Source organism: Scyliorhinus canicula, chromosome 1 (genome assembly GCF_902713615.1).
Source record: "Scyliorhinus canicula chromosome 1, sScyCan1.1, whole genome shotgun sequence".
In the NCBI taxonomy this organism is placed as follows: domain Eukaryota; kingdom Metazoa; phylum Chordata; class Chondrichthyes; order Carcharhiniformes; family Scyliorhinidae; genus Scyliorhinus; species Scyliorhinus canicula.
The window spans coordinates 155,325,184-155,350,540 of record NC_052146.1 but is presented as its reverse complement, the minus strand read 5'-3'; the positions used below and the strand labels follow the sequence as shown (position 1 = coordinate 155,350,540).

The window sequence follows — 25,357 nt, the reverse complement described above, 5'->3', positions numbered from 1 at the left end:
GTGGTGCTGAATACAGCTTCTGGATGGTTTGATTGTAGATTTGTCCCGTTTATCATTCTGATGCGGGTGAAGCTCTGCTGAAGATTGGTACCGGCAAGATGCAACCTGCAGCTGCCTTGTAGTAGCATTTGGTACTGGAGTGACAGATGCATTGGTGTTATCCCGTCATGTAGCGTCATGTACGTGAAAATGCAAGACCAGTGAATTTTGTTGTGAGTGCAATTATAAATAGATCTTTTGCTTTGAAGTAGTTGATTTTATCATGCTGGAAATCTTCTCAGATGATGCATGATAGGTTTTTATAGCTAGCTGTTTTGAAGCAGTCAGTGCATAGATTGGGTGTTGAACAAAGAAGTACTTTTCCTGCATATATAATTTACTCCCATAAAACGTGAATGTGCTATAATTTTATTAGGATTGCTTATTTGATCCTGGACGGGTGTAGAGTTTGGTATCTAAGAAGGAGCAAGTATCTGGAATCAATACAAAGCCTTTTGCAGAGTTTTCCATTTTTGAAAGGTTTTCTAAATTTTGGTTTTACTTCATGCACCTTTATACAACCTTTTGATTTGTAAAGTTTTCAAGTTGTTGAATTTTGTCCGTGTTTATAATTTTTTGCTCGGTTACACAAACCACTTCAGAGTTCCTTGGACGTGTCAGTGCAGTCTGAACGTTTTAATGCAATTATTGCACCGCGAAGGGGAGGTAGCATTTGAAATGAGAGAAACGTGTAAAGTATTTGGGACATTTGTGATTTCCATGACAAAGCTGGTGCCCCATGCCTTTGGAAAGGGTGCAGGGGAGGGTTACTGAATTAAATTCCAGTATTAAGCTCCTAAGCTTTCAAAACAGATTGAGAGGGTTGAGACTGAATTTTAGAGAGACATAAGAGTTAACAGATCTGACTGATGTTTATAAAGTTGATAAAGGGGAATAGATTGTGTTTCAGTTGACAGTTTGCTCCAACTAAATAAGTTATGGAGGACCAGGGTAACAATTTGAGTCTTGTAAGACTAGGCCTGGGTTAGATGTCAGGAGGCCGTTCTTTTCCAAGAGAATAGTTAACCTCTGAACGGGCTATCAGCTCATGCAGTGGATGTTGATTCTCTGAACTTCCTAAAGCAGCAGCTGCTGCCTTGCTGCTACGGGGACCCAGGTTTGGATCAGGCCTTGGGTGGCTGTCTGTGTGGAGTCCCTGTGTCTGCGTGGGTTTCCTCCGGGTGCTCCGGTTTCCTCCCACGGCCCAGAGATGTGCAGGTCTGGCGGATTGGCTGTGCTGAATTGGCCCTTAGTGTCCAAAAGGTTAGGTGGGGTTACTGGGTTATGGGAATAGGGGGGTGTGGGCTTCAGTAGGGTGCTCTTTCCAAGGGCCGATGTAGACTCGATGGTCTGAATGGCCTCCTTCTACACTGTAAATGCTATGATTCTATTGGTGTAAGATAACTTTTGGAAGGCATCATACAGCCTGGTTTATGCCACCAGGTGTCAGTATTATCACAGGTTTTATATCACTGTTCACTGTGTTTTCATTTCAATGGCTGAAAATGTAACCACAGCATCAAAATGTTAGGTTCACAACGTGTAGTTTTCTTTTGCATCCATATTTGCAGCTGTTTTAGTCAAATGTGCTTACTCATATGAAAGTATGATTTTCTGAATGAGCTTGAAAAGGGAGACATTTATTACTTAGAATTTGATTCCCATTTTATATTTTTAAAATAGCAAAAAATTTGAGCAAGTTTTGGTCCAGATATCTTTTCCCAGGAGAGGGCCACCAAAAAGGTTGGGACTTGTGTCAGGAAAGTGGGCAAATTTCACCCCTTTTAACGTTGCATAAACGTAGTGGAGTATTTAAGCAATTGTGTTTCAATATTGAAAATCGTGCATTGAAAGGTAGACTGGTCTATACACTGAGTAAAGCAGGTTCTGCGTCTTCAGCAGGTGCAAATTTAATTGTGCCCTATGTTTATGATTTTAACAAGAGCAGGAATTCATGGTGGGGGATTTAGCTTGTGTGCGCATTGCTCTACATGACCAACTTGCAATCATGTTGTTCTGAATTGTTTATTGGCAATTCATGTAGGTTCCGATACCACAGTCAAAATAATATCGAGAGATGTTGACCTGGAACTTCAGCTCCCCTTTGGTTCACAGACCAGGATGTTCCTACAGGAAGCCCACCAGGCACGTGAAGGTAAGAACATGTTTGTTACTCTTCCATTTAAAATTGCTGAGAAATAAGTCTAAAGACCCCCAAATGTGCCAGTAGATTTGGGGCCAGTGGGACTGTTCAGTGGTGGAAGTAGGATCGGGACCAAATTTTGCCAAGTCATTGACCTGTTGGAACTAGCACTGGAATTTCCTGGGCGGGAAGGGGGGGAGGCAGGAACTGATTACATGCGCAGCATGAGAGGTCCAACATCATAAAAGGAGGAGGGCATAACCCACAGAGTCCTCCATAGTTCCACTTCCGATGCTCACAATGTACTGCAGACCTACAAGGGGCAGACAAGCTATACTTCCATTGTTGAAAGTACGCCTTATTAGTGTGCTTCAGGATGATTCCATTGCCTTGAACATTCATGAAATGTTCCTGTTGCGCCACTTCTCTAATATGTGGCAACTTATTTCTCATTTTAACCTTCAACCAGACCTGCCAGCTTTGTCCAGAAATTTTTGGAAAAAGGGTAAAGTGCAGACAAGCATAAAATTACTTGCTTTTAGGAGGGCTAACTCGTGTGAACTGTAAATGGGTCTGGCCCAGATTGATTGGAATGAAAAGATCGATAGTCAAAGCAATTGAAAAATGGGAGGGCTGCAAAAGAGATGGTTCGGGTACAGAATGGACACATTCTTGTGAGAGGGTAAGAAGGGCAACTCAGCTAGTGCTGCCTGAATAACTAAGATATAGAGGTTAAAATTAGACTGAAAAATTTGACTTATGACAAATGTAAGGTTCTCGGAATCAATCTGAAGATATAAAGTACAGAGGAGATATAAGAGAAATAATAAAAGAGGGGCAAAGAAAATGTAGCGAGGCAAAGACAATGTGGGAGAATATATTTGTGGGTAACATAAAATGAAACCACAAAGTCCTTTCCGAAGAAACACACAGGGTAAACTTTCTCATCTTGTCTGCCTCGGGAATCATTGCAGCCAAGATGGAAAATTTGACGGACCATTTAAAGGTCTGTTGACCTCGGGTGTTAATTTTTGGGGTGGGCGCAACCGGAAAATCACACTCCGAGTGAAAGGGTAGTCAGAGGAAGGGTGAGGATCTAAAAAGGAGATCTTGTGAAGGTAGAAGATATCATTAAATCCCGACAGTCAAGAAGGAGGCCATTCAGGGCAGCACGATGGCGCAGTGGATAGCACTGCTGTCTCACGGTGCCGAGGTCCCAGGTTCGATCCCGGCTCTGCGTCACTCTCCGTGTGGAGTTTGCACATTCTCTCTGTGTTTGCGTGGGTTTCGCCCCCATTACCCAAAGATATGCAGGGTAGGGCAGCACGGTGGTCTAGTGGTTAGCACAACCGCCTCATGGCGCTGAGGTCCCAGGTTCGATCCCGGCTCTGGGTCACTGTCCGTGTGGAGTTTGCACATTCTCCCCGTGTCTGCGTGGGTTTCGCCCCCACAACCCAAAAATGTGCAGTGTAGGTGGATTGGCCATGCTAAATTGCCCCTTAATTGGAAAAAAATAATTGGGTAATCTAAATTTAAAAAAAGATATGCAGGGTAGGTGGATTGGCCATGCTAAATTGCCCCTTAATTGGAAAAAATGAATTGGGTACTCTAAATTTATATTAAAAAATAAGGTGGCCATTGGGCCCATCGAGCCTGCACTGATCGTCTGAAAGAGGACCCTACACAGGCCCTATCCCCTGCAACCCCATCGCTGGACACGAAAGCGAAATTTAGCAGGGCTAATCCACCTAACCTGCACATCTTTGGACCCTTGGAGGAAATGGGAACACCCGGAGGAATCCCACGCAGACATGGGGAGAAAGTGCAAACTCCACACGGTCACCCGAGGCTAGAATTGAACCTGGGTCTCTGGTGGCTGCGGTCATAAATAAGTACTTGGGCAACATCCTCTTTAATAGAGAGCGATACAATGTCACAAAAAGAAGAATTAGGAGAGAAATTGCTCGGGATAGAGATAGCTAAATATTAACTTTGCAATATAAAAGTTGGAAACTGGTGCCGATGAGATGCATGCCAAGATGCAGAGGAGACGAAGGGTAGAAACTATGAGGCTGTTATCACAAGGTCGATATTGGAGAGGTGCCAGAGATTGAGATGTTGCACCTATATTCAAGAGAGGTTAAATCAGATCCGACTGGCCAGTCAGGCTAATGCCGATGCAATAAAGCTTTTAAAACAATAAACTGGACTAAATTAGTTGACATTTAGGAAAAAGGGGCAGGTTAATAAATGAAAACCATTTGTTGAAGACAAATCGTGTGTGACTAACTCAAATGATATCTTTAATGAATGCTGGAGAAGGTTTTTGAGGACCATGTGATTGACGTAATAGTGGTTAGCACAGTTGCTTTACAGCTCCAGGGTCCCAGGTTCGATTCCCGGCTTGAGTCACTGTCTGTGCGGAGTCTGCACTTTTTCCCCCGTTTCTGTATGGGTTTCCTCCGGGTGCTCCGGTTTCCTTCCACAGTCCAAAGATGTGCAAGGTTAGGTGGATTGGCCATGCTAAATTGCCCTTCGGTTAGGTGGGGTTACTGGGTTACGGGGATAGGGTGGAGGTGTGGGCTTAAGTGGGGTGCTCTTTCCAAGAGCCAGTGCTGACTCGATGTGCTGAATGGCCTCCTTCTGCACTGTAAATTCTATAATGTGGTGCTTCTAATAGCAGAATAACCAGGAACCAGAGTGCACAAATAGTTGGCAAAAGAGCCAGTGGCAGTACCAGGATCAAATTGTTACATAGCAAGTGGTTATGATTGTGAATACACTGTCTGACAGAGTGGTGGAAACCATTCATTTGGTAACTCGAGAGTTGGATAAATCCTTCAGCGAGAAAAATGGAGACACTGGGGAAGAGAAAGGAAAGAGGCTGGCCACATTGATAATGGGACCGAATGGTCTCGTGCATCATTTTGTGTTGCCCGGAAACCTTGAACCTCGCATCATTCTCCTTGGCTCGAACCCATGATTACCCCTGAGCGTCTCACACCCCTGACCCAGCCCCAACCTAAAGGGCTGTCTAAACTACCTCCAGATCTTGACTTGGCCCCACCACTGCATTCACCGTATACTTCGCTGGAGCCATTGTAGGGGCCTGTTGCCAGTGGCCTCAACCCTGACCCCACTGCAAGTGCCCGCCCTCCAGCCTTACCCACAAAGAACCCTCCATCTCTGCTCCAACCCTGAAATTTCTCTGCATTTGTCGCCCAATAATAATGCAACCAATTTGGGAAGACTACCCCCCCTGCCGTCTCTTCTGTAGTATCACCTTCTTAATCCTGTCCTCCTTCCTCGCCTAAACAAACGAGTACATCAGACTGTCCAGGATTGAAAACAAGAACAAGAATCTGGCAAAACATTCACTTTACTGCCTGCACCCGCCCTCCAACGACAGAGGGAGATTGTCCTGACTCAGCAATTACCCTTCACCCTCCCCGCTAAGCTAGTGAAGTTCAACTTCCGAGCCCTGCCCAATCTCTGGCCACCTGCACCCCCAAATACCTAAAATGAGATGCTGTCAGAGTGAAATGAAGCCCCCCCCATCCCCCCCGCACCCCCCCCCCCCCCCCCCCCCCCCCCCCCCCCCCCCCCCCCCCCCCCCCCCCCCCCCCCCCCTCAGTCCTTATTCCCAGAGTGGAGACCACAAAATACTCATTTCCACATTTCCCTAAATTTAATTTATACTCTGAAAATATCCGCGATCTCTGGAGCAATTTCATTATACTCGCCACCGAAGAGCTCGGCTCTGGAATATACAACAGCAAATCGTCTGCATTTCAGAACACCCCACCCCCTCACTGTCCCCTTCCACAACCCCAGCTCCTCAGCGCAGTAGCCAAGGGCTCTATAACCAGTGCAAACAGAAGGGGGACATGGGACATCCCCAATGCAATGCAAAATACCCTGAGTTCATACTATTTTTGCCCATGCTCGCCATTGGCTCCTTATATAGCAGGTGCACCCATGCCACAAACTTTGGCCCAATCCCAAATTTCACCAAGACCGCCATCAAATAAATCCACTCCACCTGATCGAACACTTTCACTGCATCCAGCGCCACCACCAACTCCATCTCCCTCATCTCTCCCGACGAAAGCACCACATTCGACAACGTCCTCACATTCGAGGACAACTGCCTTCCCTTTACAAACCCCATCTCATCCTCATCAATCACCTTTCGGAGGCACCCTTCCAACCCTAACACCAACACCGTTGCCAGTATCTCATGTTCGATCCCAGCTCCAGATCACTGTCTGTGTGGTTTGCACATTCTCCCTGTGCCTGCATGGGACTCACGTCCACAACACAAAGATGTTGAATAAATTTTTAAAAACCTTTGTCAGTATCTCCACATTCAGCAGAGATATGGGCTTATATGACCCACACTCAACTGGATCCTTCAGCAGCAGCGATATGGAAGCTTGCCCCATTGTTTATCCCTGACCATTGTGTCCTCAAACTTTCCCGCCATCAATGGCACCAGCCTATCCTTAAATCTGTCATAAAATTTGACTGGAAACCCATCAGGTCCTGCCGTATTCCCTGCCTGCATCCTCCCAATCTCCACCTTCACTTCCTCCTCCCTCAGAGGAGCCTTCAATCATGCCCTCTCCGCCTCCCCCAACCTCAGACACTCCAGCCCATCCAGAAACTCCCTCATCTCCCACTCTTCCTCCGGTGGCTCCGACCTATGCAGGTCCCTATATAACGCCTCAAACACTTTATTAATCTGTTACGGAAATGAAAAAATGAAAATCGCTTATTCTCGCAAGTAGGCTTCAAGTTAAGTTACTGTGAAAAGCCCCTAGTCGCCACATTTCAGCGCCTGTTTGAGGAGACTGGTACGGGAATTGGAACTCGCCCTGCTGGCCTTGGTCTGCTTTACAAGCCAGCTATTTAGCCCATGTGTAGCCACCACCAACTCACTCGCCTTATGCCACCCCCGAACTATCTCCCTTGCCGCGGCTTCCCTCCAGAGCTGACCTGTCAATATAAGCCCTGCCTTTCCCCATACTCATAGACAACTTCCCTCGCCCTTCTCAGCTGACACATTGCTTTCCCCCTGGACAAATAGGTCAAACCTCACCTGAAACGTCTTCCTCTTTGCCAGGAGACCAGGGTCTGGTCCCATCCACCTCCAAACTCTCTTACATCAGTCAATGGCGCTCCTCCCTCTCCTCTCTATCCACCTTAGCCTTAAACAAAATCACCTCTTCCCCCCCCACCTCACCACTGCCTTCAGAGCCTCTCAGACCACCAACTGTGAGACCGCCCCCGTGGAATTAAACCTCACATACTCTGCAAACACCTTCCCTATGTTGTCACAGAAGCTCCTATCCGCCAGTCACCCCACATCCATTCTCCACCCAAGCCTCTTGGGCTGCCCCTTCTCCATACTACATATATCCAATGTGGAGCATGATCCGTGATCACAATTACCAAGTACTCCGATCTCTTAACCCCAGCCTTTCCCATGACAAAAAAGTCAATCCTCAAAAACACTTTGTACATTGGGGAGAAAAACTAATATTCCCGATTTTAAGGTGTATTATGGGCCAGGGTTTAGAGAACACCAAAGTATATCATGGAGTTCACCTGACCCACAACTTTTAATGGATTTTGGTTATGGGGAGCACAAGGGCCTACTTTGCAGGTGTGATGTAACAGAGATCGAAAGTATTTTTAAACAAAGCAATGTTTATTCTAAGAATCCAGTGAACATTTTATGAACACACAGTAAACATCTTATCAACTACCAACACTGATGCACCCCCAAAGATACAGTACTCTATAGGTAACCCTTAGTAACTTTCCCAACAACATCCATAAGCCAAAGACCCTTTTTAACAAAGACAGTAGGTTTGCATTCCTTACAGAAACAGGTATTACTTTGAAATCATCAAGTGATCTGGAGACATTCTTTAGCATGCAGAGAGAGACCAAGATACACCTTGGTTTGAATGCAGCCATCCAACTGAAAACGAAACTAAAACGCAGAGCCAGAAACAGCTCAAAACGAAAGTAAAAAGCAGAGCCAGAGTCCAACTCCCCCCCCCCCCCCCCCCCCCGCCCCCCCCCCCCCCCCCCCCCCCACACCCCACACACACACACACACTGCATCACTGCAGCCACTTGAGAAGACAAACATTTCTTAAAGTGACATTCCCATGACAGGTGTAAAAACTTCCATGGCTCCACCCCCACATCTCCCTCATGAGCCCAGCCAACGCCTTTGCGCCCCCCTCTCCCCTAGGTCAGCGGGCACGGTTGGGACCTGTCCACCTTCGGTTCCAACACTATCAGCTCATGGGTATCCAGATCCGGGATGACACAAGCTGTCTTCACAAACTCTGTATCATCACAATGGGGGCCATATGCATTTACCAGCCCACGAACCTTCCCTCCAGCACATCCGGCCGTAACACGTACCTACAGCCCCTGATCAGCCACCACCTTCTCCATCTGAAATCACACCCTCTTGCCCACCAGTATCACCACTCCCCGAGCCCTACTATCAAACCTCGAGTGAAACAACTGATTCACCCAACCCTTCCTAACCCTCAGCTGATCCTTCACCCTCAAATAGCATCACCACATCAGCTTTTAAACTCTTAAAGTTTGCGCAATCCCTCGCTCTCTTCACCAGGCCCCCCAATCCCCTCACATTCCACGTCACCATTCTGACTGGGCATCTCTCATACCCCCCTCACCCCCTTCCTAATTCCTAACACCATTACCCTGGGCCCTGCCCACCGGCCAGGCCCATCCCATCCTTTTGTTACTGTTGATTTTCCCCTCAGTTAGGCCCATGTTTCTCAGATTTCACTGCCTCGACCTGTTGTCCAGGTCCTCCACCTTGGCTCTGAGCCCTTTTTTGGACTCTGCCACTCTGCGTGGCCTCACCCATCGAGGTGAACTGATTGCTCTGCTGCGACAAAATCTCCTCCACCCCCTTCAGCTTCTCTCCTTGCTCCTACACCTCGACCAATGTCTTGATCACTGCCACGTTTCCGTGGCAATCGCCTCCTTCACGCACTCCTTCATCGCAGGTCATCATCTCACTCCGAAGCACCGCCATATGCTTGGCAAACAAGCTCTCGAACTCTACCGACATCACCTCGGTCAAAGTGTCCACCATGAGTGGAGCGGCCCCACCCATTGACCCAACTCCCGCCATCTTTCTTCCTGCAGGACTCAGCCTTACTCGACGGTGGACGTTCACTCGCCCCCTTCTTTCTAGCACCCTTGTTCTGGGTCTTCAATTCACGGCTTCCTTATCACTTCCCACACAAACCCATTCACAAACTACCCTGAAACCGGGCATAAAAGTCCAAAAACCAGAGACTCTAGCGGGAGCCACCTAACATGCGACCTCCACCTACATGTTGCAACCGGAAGTTCCCGTAGTTTCACCAGGTTAACACCTCATTTTTATTCATGCTCCTGGGAAGCTCACCTGCTCTCTTCATTGAACCAGGGTTGATCCCCCAGTTTGCTGATTATGGTAGAGTGAGGATGTTCTGGGCCGTGAGGTTGCAGATTGTACTTGAATACAGTTCTGTTGCTGCGGTTGGCCCACAGTGCCTCATAGATGTTCAGTTTTGAGTTGCTTATCTCTTTGAAATCCATTCCACATTACGTGGTAGGAGTGCCACACAAGACAATAAAGGGCATCGCAGTGTAAAGGTGTGACTTCTTCTCGCATAAGGACTGTGCAGTGGTCACTCCTACCAGTGTTGTCATGAACAGATGCATATGCATCTGGTAGATTGATGAGGATGAGGTCAAGTAGGTTTTTCCCTCTTTTTGGTTCCCTCACCAGTGTCGCAGACCCAGTGCAGCAACTGGGTCCTTTAGGTCAGTAGTAGTATAATACCAAATTATTTTGTGGCCTAGCCCTGTAAAAAGACCATGGAAAATATTTCTGGATTAAGAACTACAGCAACGTTGCAGTTTAATATGGGCCGGAATTCTCTGGCTGTTTGCCGATGGTGGAATTCTCCGGTCTGGCTGGAAGCGCACCCCCGCCACGGTTTGCTTCAGCGGAAAAATCCCATTGACAGTGGCGGGAACAGAGAATTTTTCCGCCAGCGAGCTGGGAGGCCGGAGAATCTGCCTGTAATAAAAGGTCCTAAAGTAATTCGCAGGAGCTTTATCAAACGAAATTTGTCAACCAGCGACACTCGAATATACTGGGACATGTGACCCAGAACTTAGCAAAGAGCCTTAAACAAGGAGAGGGAGATGGTGAATTCTAGAGTTGAGGGTCTATGCAGCTGGGTTTGCCAGTAGTGTAATGTTGAAAATCAAGAATCCGCAAGATCATTTTGATGTCTCAGTTTGTTGTGAAACATCCGATATGCAAAATAAAATCAGCTGGTTCCATTATTATCAGTCTAATGCGAGCCAGAGATTCACTTGCAATTGCTTCTCTTATTCCTGCACTGTCAACTCTGGTATCCCTCAGGGATATATCCTTTCCCCTCCTGTTGTTGTCCCTTGATGATATAATTCAAAAGAACAATTGTTAGTTTTCCCAAGTACACTGACCACACCCTGCTCTAACCCACTGCCAACTCCCTACACTGTTGCTGAACATCAGACTGCTTATCTGTCATCCAGTGCTGGATGCACAGAAATTTCCTCCAGTTTAATATTGGGGAGACTTCAGCCATTGTCTTTGATCCTCACTCCAAACTCCATTCCTTAATTCCTGACTCCATCCTTCTTCCTGGCAACAATCTATGATTCAGACAGTCTGTTCACAATCTCTGTGTCATATTTGACCCTGAGTAAGCTTCTGACCCAAGTTGCATAGTCACTTGGATCACCTACTTCCCATCTCTGTTTCGTTGCTCAGCCTTTCCCCTATCTCAGCTCATCTGCTACTGAAGCCCACATTTGTGCTTTTGTTACCTCCAGACTTAACGATTCCAACCTACTTTTGGCCTTCCTAATTCTACCCTCCATAAACTTGAGGTTGTTCAAAATCTGCTGCCATGTTCTAAGTCGCACCAAGTACAGTTCACCCATCACCCTGCCATGTTTTATTTTGTAATGCTCTTGTTGTTTCATTACGTTAAAGGCACTATATAAATTCCAGTTGTTTGTTGCTGCTGTGGTCACTGACCTACATTGATTTGTGGTCAAGCAACGTCGTGATTTTAAAATTCTTCGGCTTATTTTCAAGTCCTTTAGCCTCACCCCTCTATATCTCTGCAATCTCCTCGAGCATCACAACCCTCTAAGATATCTGCGTTCTTCTCATTTTGACCACTTCACCATTGGTGGTCATGCCTCCAGTTGCATTGACCCTAAGCTCTGAAACTCCCTCCCTACACCTCACGTTTCACCTTTAAGACACTCTTGAAAACTGACCTCTTTGAGTAAACCTTTGGCAACCTGACCTAATATCATCCTGTGTAGTTGTGTCATATTTTGTTTTTTAATGCTCCTGTGAGCCACCAAGGATGTTTTATTAAATGAAAGGTGTGACCTAAGGATAAGTTATTGTTGCTTTAGAACAATTAATAGATTCTGTGTGTTATCGTCCGGTATGATAGTAGTAGTGTTGTGATTTGTAACCAAGTCAGGTTTAAGAAAAGCATATCTCTTTATGTTCTTTCATCACCGGCAGTCTGAGTGCTGATCCAAATACATTTGAGCGAACTTCTCTTGTGTATTCCCTGTGGAATTTCTCACCAGAGGCATACAGCCATTTCAAACTAGGAAAGCATGACTCGCTGTGAATGTTGCAATTAGTCTGATTTATTAATGTTAGCTGATGCAACCAATGCCTGGGTGTGTTTCAATGTGCTACTTATTAAGGTAAACCGCTGCATCACACCAGCAACTTTATAGAAAGCAGAAAACTAAAGTTTTGAGATGAAAGGTGCTAAGGCACCTTGTCTGCCTTTGGGAAGCATTGCCAGGCTGCATGAATGAGAGAGCAGTGTGTGAAACAATCAAAACCTGGAACATTGCATTCTGTAATATGCTCTTTATCTTGTATTTTCACTTTCTTTATTTCCCTGATTGTATCAAATTTCGTATTATTTTCATGTGTGATTCTGGGGCATGTGCCTTCTTCAAAATGACATCCCGTGCATGCAGTGCAAATGCAGTTTTGATACCAGAATAACATCCATAGCTCTGAAACTTTGGAGCCAAACTTTGCGGAAAATGTGACATGTGAACAAATACATTTTTTCACATTTGATTCTTGTCATTGCATACTAAGTCTTCCCCATATCTTAGCTATTTTTTTTCCTCTCTGCTGGAAGGTACTTTATTTTGTTTGTGACTTAATAATTTGAGCAATATTTATCTCTCAAGCAGATTGGTTGTTTCCAACTACACTGTACAAACACTAATAGTTCAGCCCTCCACCCATGTAAGTGTTATTTTGGGTGTGTTGGCAAATTAAATGTTCTTTCAAAATGACTCAGTACAATTTTGTGGAATCATCTTTTGAACATTCGGCAACTGTGCTTCCGTGCTTAGTTACGCACCACGACAGGCTGGCTAATGTAGGTTCAAGGTATAATTCTCCAGTCCATTGTCACCACTGTTACTACACCCTGTGCTAGACCACAGTCAATTCCAGCCCCACTTGACCAGGAGTCGCAACACAATTGAAAGTAACAATTGATTCTTGGGACAGCACGGTGGCCCAGTGGTTAGCATTGCTGCCTCACAGCACTGAGGACCGGCCGTCGATCCCGGCCCAGTTCACTGTCCGTGTGGAGTTTGCACATTCTCCCCGTGTCTGCGTGGGTCTCACCCGCACAACCCAAAAAGATGTGCAGGGTAGGTGAATTGGCCATGCTAAATTGCCCCTCAATTTGAAAAAAAGAATTGGGTACTCTAAATTTATTAAAAATAAACAACCGATTCTTTTTTTTATCAAACAATTTTATTGAGGTATTTTTCGGCATTGTAAACAGTTACAGATAACAACAAAAAAAGGCAAAAATGTGCAAACATCAACGTAAAATCAATACTTCAATCAAACCATACTGCACAAGCCCGCTCCTCTTCCATCGACACTACCTCCTCTCCCATCGACACTACAAACAACTGATTCTTAGTAAATACCCAATGTCTTTGGTCTCCGGCTGCCCAATAACTAGGATTGTAAATTTAAACACAATTAATTTTTATTAATAACAATCAAATATGCAGCAAATTCAACTGGTTAACTGTTGTCTAGTTTCTAAAAGATTGCAGCATTCTAAAAGATTGGTGGCACCAGGTTCGATTCCGGCTTGGGTCACTGTCTGTGTGGAGTCTGCACATCCTCCCCGTATGTGCGTGGGTTTCCTCCGGGTGCTCCGGTTTCCTCCCACAGTCCAAAGATGTGCAGGTTAGGTGGGTTGGCCATGATAAATTGCCCTTAGTGTCCAAAATTGCCCTTCGTGTTGGGTGGGGTTACTGGGTAATGGGGATAGGGTGGAGGTGTTGACCTTGGGTAGGGTGCTCTTTCCAAGAGCCGGTGCAGACTCGATGGGCCGAATGGCCTCCTTCTGCACTGTAAATTCTCTGATCTATGATCTATATCATCATGATGCTTAGCGTAAGTCTACTTATTGATAAATGGACCAAAAGGCCCCAGGTTCTGTTTCTGAATTGTGGTCAGCCTCAGAGTCACATTCTAATTCTATAGTTAGCACTGTTGCCTTGGCCATTCTTGATCACCACTGATGCAAGTGTGAAGATTAAGGTGAACACGATTGGATTTTATTGCCTGGCCTACTGGCTAGACTTGGGTGTGCAGCAAGGTTCCTGGTAAAATACTTGACGGCTTTCAGCACATGAGGAACTGCAGCCCATCAACAATTGTCACCTTCAAATATTCGAAAAGATATTTATGCAAAACAAAACCAAAAATCAGTCAGTTACCTCGAAGCTCCTCTCACTCCTCTCTCATTCTGATATTCAGGACAGAAAATTGGTTTAAAATGTTCATGGTGAAGTGTATCATGTTATTAGATGCGTTGCAACTGCAACAACACTGGTTTGACACCATCCAGGACAAAGCAATCCGCTTTTTGGCACACCATTCATAAAATTAAACATTCATTCCCTCTGTTATACCCTCGGTCCAACCAAAACCTATGGCATCGAGGATATGCCCTTTCCAAAATCTTCAGTGGAGGATGGGCGTGGGGGTGGGGGAGAGGGCAGGTGGGGGAGAGGGCGGGTGGTGCCGGGGAGGGTGCAGGGGGGGGGAAGAGTGTGAGTGCCGGGGTGAGGGGGGGGGGCGGGAGTGCCGGGGTGAGGGAGCGAGTGCCGGGGAGGGGGGAGAGTAGCGGGGAGGGGAGAAGAGTGCCGGGATGAGGTGGCGGGGTGGGGGGGAAGAGTGCCGGGATGAGGTGGCGGGGTGGGGGGGAAGAGTGCCGGGATGAGGTGGCGGGGAGGGGGGAAGAGTGCCGGGATGAGGGGGAGGGGGGAGAGTGCCGGGGTGAGGGGGCGGGGAGTGGGGAGAGTGCCGGGGTGAGGGGGCGGGGAGTGGGGAGAGTGCCGGGGTGAGGGGGCGGGGAGTGGGGAGAGTGCCGGGGTGAGGGGGCGAGTGGCGGGGAGGGAGCTGGGGTGAGGGGAGAGGGCGAGGGAGATCGTCCACCTGGTCAGGTGCCAGCTTCCAACAGACGGTGGCCCTGAAGTTTTATGCCACGGGGTCATTCCAGGCGCCGAGTGGGGACCTGTCCGGCATCTCGCAGACATCGGTGCATCCGGGCAGTGACAGATGCCCTATATGCCATTGCAGACCGCTGCATCCAATTACCGGTGGACCGGGCCAGCCAGGATGCCCGGGCAGCGGGCTTCGCCGCCGTGGCCGGGTTTCCCATGGTCCAGGGCGCGATCGATGGAATGCACGTCGCAGTGCGGCCACCTGCAGATAACAGGGCCGTGTTCACCAATAGGAAGGGGACCTATTCCATGATCATCCAGGTGGTCTGCGACCAACCCATGATTATCCTGCACGTCTGCGCCCGGTACCCGGGCAGTGTACATGACTCATACGTATTGGCACAGTCTTGACCCCTGGCATGTTTGAGGGACCCCCTCCCCCCGCTGAGGGACTGGTTGCTGGGTGACGGGGGTTACCCGTTGTGGTCATGGCTGATGACGCCTATATGGAGGCCACAGACTGACGCGGAGAATGGCTACAAAGATACCCATGCAGCGACTAGGGGTGTGATAGAGAGGTGCTTTGGGCTGCTAAAAATGCATTTCAAGTGCCTGGACCGCTCTGGAGGGGCCCTCCAGTACCCGTCAGATAGGGTCGGCCACATCATTGTGGTCTGCTGCGTCCTGCACAACATAGCCCAGCAGAGGGGCGATGTGCCGCAGGCAGAGGAGCGGGGAGTGGAGGAGTAGCAGGAAGAGGTGCAGTCCTCCGCAGATGAGGAGGATAGGGGCAATGGTCAGGACAGATGGGCTGGACATGGATGGGAGGCTGCCCACCGTTACCGGCTGGGCCAGCGGGCACGGTACAGGCTGATAGCTGCCTGGTTCACTGACAAGGAGGGCGTGGGATTTGCCGAGTATGGGCACAGACTGCACACCACGACACCAGCCGACCACCCTCACCTCCCACCCACCCACCACCAACACCCTCACCCCACCCGCATGCATACCAACCCTCCATTGCACATCCACCTGCAGCACAACGGGCCGGGCTCACACGGTCGCCGGTGGAAGTGTGTCTATTGCAGGCCATGGAGGATGATGACAACCTGCTCTGCGATGAGCTCTGGGCTCTACATCGTTGGACAATGTCTGACCCATGCCACAGTGCCACCTCCACCCGGACCATCCCTGCATGCGGCTGTGACACTGCAGCGCACGGTCCAATCCTCTAACCGGGGGGATGGAGAGGACGACCCGGGGGGGGGCACACTCACCTGGGGCCGACATAATACCACCCCTCACACACATACTGGAGCTCAACGTACACGACACCCCCGCACGCTTCGGACAGAGCACCAAGGCAGCTTCTGTTGGTGTGAAAGTGATTTTAATAACAAACAATCCATACACGTGCCCTAGCCCCTATAACTCGTCTGTGCCCTGCACCCGTGCCAACTTACTCAGTGTCTAATTGTTTGGTCTTACGGGCCCTTTGACTACGTCTCGGTGGTTCCCCAGACGGTACAGCAGAACTGGAGGTGGACTCCTGTGATTCCTGCCCTGTGACTCGGGATCCCTTTGGCGGCTGTTTCCTGGGGTAGCCCGGCCTAGATGGGCCAGGCTGCGGCTCGGGCGACTGGGATGGCGAGCTGCCAGCTTGTCCTGCCCGTTGCCCACCAGATGCACCTGGGACGGAAAGTGGGGGGTTGGGGGGGGTCTGAGGTGTCGCGGTGCTCTGGGGCCTCTCCGACAGGAGGACCCGGAACGGGCCCCAGCACCTCATCCTGGGTCGGGGATGCGAGTGGACCGACCATCCAACGCCCCCCGACACCTGGTGCTGCCAGTCCTGGAGGCCCGCCCCTGGTATCGACAAGGGTCTGCAAGTTTGCAGCCATGAGGTGAAGGAGTTGGCCATCCCTGTCTATGTCGGGGCGATGCCGGCAGCACTTGGGCAATGGCGCCGATGCCCCCAGCGATGGCCTGCTGAGACTGGGCCACTGCCTGCTGAGACTGGGTCACTGTCTGCTGAGACTGGGCCACTGACTCCTGAGACTGGACCGTGGCTTGCTGAGACTGGGCCACTGCCTGCAGAGACTGGGCCATGGCGTGGAGCGCCTCTGCGATCTGCCCTGGCTCTGGCTCATGGCTTCCTGGGAGAGGGCAGCCATGTCCTGGGCCACAGATGCCGCCTGCACGCAAAGCCTCAGGCCTTGCATACTGCTCCCATGTCTGACACCGTCGCACCCATTGCCTCCACCGTGGACGCCCTCCTTGCGGTTTCATGCTGGGTGGCACGCATGACCGGCACCACTCCCAGCTCCTGGACGTGGGTGGACTCCTCCACCTGCAGCTGCCGCAAGCCGGCCGTCACCCCCTTCGATTGTCCCTGGTTCCGTGACTGCATCGGGTCTATGGGTGGGTGTGGTAACTCCAGGAACCCGGGACCCGTCTGGGCAGCAGATGGTTGCTGGGGCCGGCCTGCCCTCCGACCGCCCGGCTCCTCAGCTGCTCCTACCTCCACCTGCTGTACCGGTACGGCTGTGTTTTGCGCACCAGTGAGTTTACCAGACGCCTCATCACAAGTGCCCAACCGAGGTGAGTATCTCTGCGATGGTGGGGGGTGTTGGAGATAGCAGTGGCGTTGTATCATAATCATCGTCCATGGTCCCCTGGGGTGGCGGTTCCTGTCCACCCGTCCACTGTGTGTCGGTGTCATGTGTGTCGGTGTCCCGGGAAGGGGTGACACCGAGACGGGGGTGTCATCTCCGTGTTGCTCCGGGCCTGTCCCTGTCTCATGGCCGCCCTGGGGTGTCCTGCAATACACAATACAGCATGCATGGTTAGATACACAGGTGGTGATCGGGGGATATGGGGGAGTGGGGATATGGGGGAAGGGAGATATGGGGGAGGGGGAATAGGGGGAGGGAGGATAAGGGGGATATGGGAAGGGGGACGGGCCTTGGGGAGTCTCACTTGGTGGTGCGCCCCCGACCTCCCGGTCCTCTGGTCCGCCTGCCAGTTCCAGGGCCCTCTCCTCATGACCGGTGAGTGGTCTCTCATCAGCTGGGCCCCCTCCAGTCCTCTCACACTCCCTGTTGTTGTGTGCGTGCTTCTCCTGTGGAGGGTGGGCGGGTGGGTGGCAGGGATAAAGGGCAACAGGCAGGGATATACATGGCAGGCCAGCGGTTGTGCGTATATTGGCAGAGGTGCGCAGCACATTAGGTTTAGGGTTAGTTGCACCTGGGAGTGTGCCGCACATCGGGGGGCGGGGGGTACTCACCCTGGCTGCCCTGACAAGGTCATTCACCTTCTTGTGGCACTGGGCGCCTGTCGTTGGTATCACAACCACAGCGCTGACGGCCTCTGCCACCTCCCTTGACAGGTGCCGGCTGAGGCGTGGGGTAACCCTGCAGCTGTGTCCAGGGTACAGGGCCTCCCTCCTCTGCTCTACTGTGTCCAGGAGCGCCTCGATGTTGCGCTCCTGGAACCTCGGAGCTGCGTGGTGGGCGGCCATCCTGTCGCGTCTCCGGGGGGGGGGGGGGGGGGGGGGGGGGGCGTCCATTGTGCTGTGATGCCAATGGCGTCACGCCGCTACGGCCGGAGAATTTGCACCGTTTTGGGAGGCCCAACGCTGGAGTGATCTGCGCTGTTTTTGGCGCTGGGTTCTGGCGATCGCACCGATTACAGGAGAATCCCGCCCATTATTTCAATACGGCAGAGCGAGCCCCCGGGTTGAGTCTGTGACCGAGTTTGTTACCCAACTGCGCAGGCTCGCTGAATTTTGCGAGTACGGGAATTCTTTCTAAGGGCAGCATGTAGCACAGTGGGTAGCACTGTGGCTTCACAGCGCCAGGGTCCCAGTTTCGATTCCCGGCTGGGTCACTGTCTGTGCAGAGTCTGCATGTCCTCCCTGTGTCTGCGTGGATTTCCTCTGGGTGCTCTGGTTTCCTCCCACTAGTTCTGAAAGACGTGCTGATAGGTAATTTGAACAATCTGAATCCTCCATCTGTGTACCCGAACAGGTGCCAGAGTGTTGCGACTAGGGGCTTTTCACAGTAACTTCATTGCAGTGATCTGACGGGATGTCTGGTGTTGACTTAGGCAAACACATTGTCTCGTTGAGCTACGTATACGGAGAAGCAACAGCAGATTGTGGGGATAGTGTTGACCCCCGTTGTTTAGGGTTGTCAGTCGGCACAACTCCTTTAGATAGTGGTTCACGGTAGCATGGTGGTTAGCATAAATGCTTCACAGCTCCAGGGTCCCAGGTTCGATTCCCGGCTGGGTCACTGTCTGTGCGGAGTCTGCACGTCCTCCCCGTGTGTGCGTGGGTTTCCTCCGAGTGCTCCGGTTTCCTCCCACAGTCCAAAGATGTGCGGGTTAGGTGGATTGGCCATGCTAAATTGCCCGTAGTGTCCTAAAAAGTAAGGATAAGGGGGTGGTTGTTGGGTTACGGGTATAGGGTGGATACGTGGGTTTGAGTAGGGTGATCGTGGCTCGGCACAACATCGAGGGCCGAAGGGCCTGTTCTGTGCTGTACTATTCTATGTTCTATGGTGATGACCCCAGTGTCCTGGGTTGTGACTGGTTGCACCACCTTTATTTAGAGTGGCTCCACGTTTTACAAGTGAGAGTTGGTGGTTTGTGTGAGGTGCTCAGAACATTCCCGGAGGTTTTCCAGCCTGTGCTGGGGATTGTCTGAGGCCCCGTGGCCAAGATAAGATCCAGGTGGACCAGAGGCTTAGCCACCCTTTTTACGGGCACAGTCCATTCCCTTTGCCTTGGTGGACAAGGTGAGCACTGAGCCCGACCATTTGGAGGATCTGGACATCATTTGACCTGTACTTTGGGCGGCTCCAGTGGTCCCAGTCCTGAAACCGAACGGGTTGATCTGCCTCTGCCGTGACTACAAGCTAACAGTCAGTGCTGCCTAGTTGGACCACTACTCCATGCACCACATAGAGGATTTAGATGCATGGCTGGCGGGTGCTCCTTCACCAAGTTCGATGTGAACAATGCTTATTTGCAGCTGGTACTTGACCGGTCCTCCCGCCAATATTTGACGATCAAGACGCAGCGAGGCCACACTATCTGATTTGCAACTAAATTGCCATTTGTGCTTCACTGTCACTGGGTCAAAATTGTGGAGCTCCTTTTTCATCACCACTGTAGGTACATTACTTACATCAGAGCTGTTCAGGAATGTGGCTCACCCAGCACCCTCAAAGACAATTAGGGACGGAAAATAAACCCCATTCAGTGAAAAGAACACTTTTTTCTAGTTTGATATGAAGCACAGAAACCCATTGCACATGTGCATGATGCAGAAACTGGAGAATCACAACTACAAGCTCCTTAACCATAATCACTTAGTTATACACCCACTGACATTCTTGAAGCAGACATTTGTGAACATTAGGCGTAATTCACATGTGGAAATATCGCTTAATTGTAAAGAAAAGGTCTGCGTAATTATACAGTACTATTGGTTAACATCTGGTGCTTAAAGCATTATTTCAGTTTGTGCTGTTAGAAATATAATTATATACTCTTAGCAAATATTTTAACTGCTCAACATGGCGTCCGAGATAGCCTTGCTTTCCTCATTACTAATGAAAATATAACGGGCGGAATTCTCTGTTTGCCAATGGCAAAATCATGAAATGCGATTGGGCGGAGAATAGGTTCTGACACCAAAATCGCGGCAGGTGCCGATTTGACAGTAAATCGCGATTCTCCGTCACCTCAACAGCGGCGTCAACGCTTGCCGGAACGTTTATACAGTGGACACCGTTTGCATATCATTAGCGGGCCTGACCTGGTATTCTCCCCGCTCTCCGTCTCCAATGGGCTAAGTTCCTGACGGCTTGGTTAACTTGAGCTTATAAAAATCATGAAACCGGTGTGGTGGCAGCCGAGGGAGAGAGAGCGGTACAGAAAGTGTCCAACATCGCCATAGTTTGCTGGCATTAGTGCTGCTGGCTGGAGGGGGTGGCCACGTGTTGGGCTGTGGGGTTCTGGGTGGATGGGCAGAGAACACCATTGCCGCAGCGGCAAGGCAGCCATGCAGCAGCGCACGCTGCTAACAGCCCACTAACAGATGGACTACACCCCAGGGTTCTAAAAGAGATAGCTGAAGAGATTGTGGAGGCTTTGGTGATGATCTTTCAGAAATCTCTGGAGGAAGGAAGGGTCCCAGAGGACTAGAAAGTCGCTAATGTAACACCACTGTTTAAGAAGGGAGGGAGGCAGAATTATAGGCCGGTTAGCCTGACTTCGGTCATTCGGTAAGATTTTAGAGTCCATTATTAAAGATGAGATCGCGGAGTACTTGGAAGTGCATGATAAAATAGGACTGAGTCAGCACGGATTCGTCAAGGGGAGGTCATGTCTGAAAAATCTGTTAGAGTTCTTTGAGGAAGTTAGACAAAGAGAACTAGTGGACGTTATTTATTTAGATTTCCAGAAGGCCTTTGACAAGGTGCCACATAGAAGACTGTTAAATAAGTTAAAAGCCCATGGTGTTAAGGTAAGATCCTGGCATGGATGGAGGATTGGCTGACTGGCAGAAGGCAGAGAGTGGCGATAAAGGGGTCTTTTTCAGGATGGCAGCCGGTGACTAGTGGTGTGCCTCAGGGGACTGTGCTGGGACCACAACTTTTCACAATATACATAAATGATCTGGAAGAAGGAACTGAAGGCACTGTTGCTAAGTTTGCAGATGATACAAAGATCTGCAGAGGGGCAGGTAGTATTGAGGAAGCAGGCGGTTTTCAGAAGGACTTGGACAGGCTAGGAGAGTGGGCAAAGAAGTGGCAGATGGAATACAATGTGGAAAAGTGTGAGGTTATGCACTTTGGAAGGAGAAATGGAGGCACAGACTATTTTCTAAATGGGAAGATGCTTAGGAAATCAGAAGCACAAAGGGACTTGGGAGTCCTTGTTCACAATTCTCTTAAGGTTAACGTGCAGGTTCAGTCGGCAGTTAGGAAGGCAAATGCAAATTTTGCATTCATGTCGAGAGGGCTAGAATACAAGACCAGGAATGTACTTCTTCTGTGGCTATATAAGGCTCTGGTCAGACCCCATTTGGAGTATTTGGAATAGTTATGGGCCCCGTTTCTGAGGAAGGGTGTGCTGGCCTTGGAAAGGGTCCAGAGGAGGTTCACAAGAATAATCCCTGGAATGAAGAACTTGTCATACGAGGAACGATTGAGGACTCTGGGTCTGTACTCGTTGGAGTTCAGAAGGATGAGGGGGGATCTTATTGAAACGTACAGGATACTGCGTGGCCTGAATAGAGCGCACATGGAGAGAATGTTTCCAATTGTAGGAAAAACTAGAAGTAGAGGACATAATCTGAGACTAAAGGGATGATCCTTTAAAACAGAGATGAGGAGGAATTTCTTCAGCGAGAGGGTGGTGAATCTGTGGAACCCTTTGCCGCAGGAGGCTGTAGAGGCCAAATCAGTGAGTGTCTTTAAAACAGAGATAGGGAGGTTTTTGATAAATAAGGAGATCAGGGGTTATGGGGAGAAGGCAGGAGAATGGGGATGAGAAAAATATCAGCCATGATTGAATGGCGGAGCAAACCTGATGGGCCGAATGGCCGAATTCTGCTCCTATGTCTTATGGTCTTATGTTGCACAATTCTGATTGGTACAGTTTTAAGGAGTGTCAGAGTATCTTGAAATTTGTATTTTATCATGAGATTAATGAAGCAGACTTACTCCTTCAGTGCAGGAAACCCAAAGGAATTTCTGGTTCTGGAAACTGTCCAGGGAGTGGAGCTATATTTAACCTATTTTTTAGTTTACAAGGAAATATTTTCTCGGAACGAATAAGATACCCAAAGACTGGAAAGTGCTTGTGGAATAAAGGAACATCCCCCTGTGCTGGGGCAAGGGAATGTTCACATTTTCTGAACTTTACTGAGCTCTATTCCCCTTTATATTTTTGTTGTTAATTTTGTTGGTTTGTAGGCTTAATTTTAGCTCAGACATTGAGTATCTGTGTGCATAAGCAAAGCAATTAATCATTTATCAAAGGAACCCTTTGTATCCAGTTCTACCATTCATAATGCGCTCACTGCAGGCTTAAGGTGATGTGTGTGCAAAGTACTTGTATTTTTAAAATAAATTGGTCAGCGTGTCAATTGTAGAGAGCATCTTTTCGCTTCCGTGCTGGAGACCGATCCAGACCTCATTTGAATGTGGCTCACGTCAATAGCTGTGACTGCAGCCACACCTAGAGCATTCGTTTGAGAACTAAATTTGCCTAACATTTGCTGTGTAACAACTGCTACTTGACTGAAATAATAACAGAATGTGGTGGAAATTAGTTTTTAAAAAATTTGTTCATGGGGTGTGGGCATTGCTGGCTGAGCCAGCATTTATTGCCCACCCATGTGGGCATTTAAGAGTCAACCACATTTAATGGATCTGGAGTCACATATAGGCCAGGCCAGATAAGGACACCAGATTTCCTTCCCTAAAGGACATTAGTGAACCAGATAGGTTTTTATGACAATCGACAATGGTTTCATGGGGCGGGATTTTCCAATAATGGGGCTATGTCCCCACTCCACCAATTTGCAGGGGGGCTAGCAGAGTGCCGGAGTGCTCCTCGCAGCTCTGACTATGGATACGGCGCCCTGCACTTCTGGTCAGGTGTCAGCGCAAGCGCGCGGCGACCGCCCCGTGCGACATGACTGACTCAGCCCGTGGAGCGGCACCAGGAATGTAGGTCCCCCCGAGATTGCGCGCGCCCGCGGATCGGTGCCTGGTCGTCTGTGAGCCCCCCCCCCCCAGTGAAGGATCCCCTCACCCACCACTAGGGCGGCCGTTCCCGACAGGCGAAAGGTGGTTAGAACCACACCATCGGAATTCGGCCAGTTGTCCTCGCAGAATTGCCATGGGGGCCTCTGTCAATGGCCCCCTACCCGCGCCTAGTAGACCGAGCTGACGATGGGAAATCGAGGATCTTGAACCTTGACTGTGGAGAACCGAGTTAGAAATGATGATTTACCTTGTAAGAACCGTAGTCTTTTAACTTTGTAATTTAATTTGCAATGTTCGAAAGGTTGTTTGAGATTCTGCATGTATAATTCCTTTTTTTTTCTCAGTCTGTTCCATCTGGCTCTGTTTGAAGGTGTTTGACTAGATAAGATTTTGTTAAGGGAGGAGGGGTGGGCCTTTGGGCTTGGACCTTGGGAGGGATTGTTTGTTTGTTTTTTGTGCATTTTTCCATTGTTCTGGGAACTTATACTAAGAGTGGGGGGGGAGGGGAACCAGCAGATGGTAGGATGCTAGGCGCTGGGGGCGGGAGCTGCCAGGCTAGCCGTGAGGGCTATTTCATGGAAGCAAAGTTGGGGGTGAGCTGAAGATTAACATTGGGGGGGGGGGGGGGGGGGGGGTAAACTGCTGATGAGGAGGGGACTTTTAGGGTGTTGGAGGAGGAGAGTGGATGACGGTAGCTGCCCGGGGGGGGGGGGGGGGGGGGGGGGGGGCGGCGCAGGGCCAGGTGAGGTGCGGGACATGGGCCAAGGGCTGGCCTACGAAAGGTCATGGCTGATTGACAGGGGAAGGGGGTAGGGTGCCCCCCGATCAGGCTGGTCACGTGGAATGTTCGTGGACTGAATGGGCCGGTCAAAAGAGCCTGTGTGTTCGCACACTTGAGGCAGCTGAAGGCGGACATGGCCATGTTGCAAGAGATGCACTTGAAGCTGGGAGACCAAGTTAGACTGAAGAAGGGATGGGTCGGACAGGTGTTCCATTCGGGATTGGACTTTAAAACAAAGGGGTGGCATTTTTGGTTAATAAAAAGGTGGCATTCGAGGTGGGAAAGATAGAGGCAGACCCGGGAGGGTAGATTTATTATGGTCAGTGGGAAGCTGGAGGGAGTGGCTGTAGTGTTGGTGAATATATACCCCCCATTCTGGGATGATGTCACGTTTGTCAAGAGGGTGCTGGGGAACATTCTGGACTCGACTCGTACCGGCTCATTATGGGGGGGGGGGAGATTTTAACACTGTTCTGGATCCGAGACTAGACCAGTCGAGTTCCAGGTCGGGAAAAGTATCAGCAATGGCGAAAGAGCTGCGGGGGTTCATGGAGTGCATGGGGCGGATGGATCTGTGGAGATTCGGGAGGCCAAGGAGCAAGGAGTATTCATTCTACTCCCATGTGCACAAGGTATATTCCAGGATAGACTTTTTCATACTTGACAAAACGCTGTTAGCGGGGATGGAGGGCACTGAATACTCAGCAATCGTGGTGTCGGATCACACCCCACACTGGATAGACCTACGGGCGAGCACAGGAAAGACCCAGCGTCTGCAGTGGAGGTTAGATGTAGGGCTGTTAATGAAGGATGAGGTCTGTGAGCGGGTGAGGGAGGCCATTCAAGGTACATAAAGAGCAAAGACACGGGTGAGACAATGGCAGGGGTGGTTTAGGAAGCATTGAAGGTGTATATCAGAGGGGAATTTATTTCTATTCGGGCCCACAAGGAGAAGACTGAACGGGT

General features: G+C 49.6%; 1 protein-coding gene across 3 annotated transcripts in view; it reads left to right on the top strand.

Moving 5' to 3' along the window:
- The window catches only part of inpp5b (inositol polyphosphate-5-phosphatase B), a 246,141-nt gene that overhangs the window by 40,589 nt on the left and 180,195 nt on the right, over window positions 1-25,357 (top strand). For all 3 annotated transcript variants that reach the window (XM_038801314.1, XM_038801334.1, XM_038801323.1), the window contains exon 5: window positions 2,084-2,194. In XM_038801314.1, the coding sequence (XP_038657242.1) occupies window positions 2,084-2,194 (111 nt within the window). The remainder of the gene's footprint in view (window positions 1-2,083; window positions 2,195-25,357) is intronic.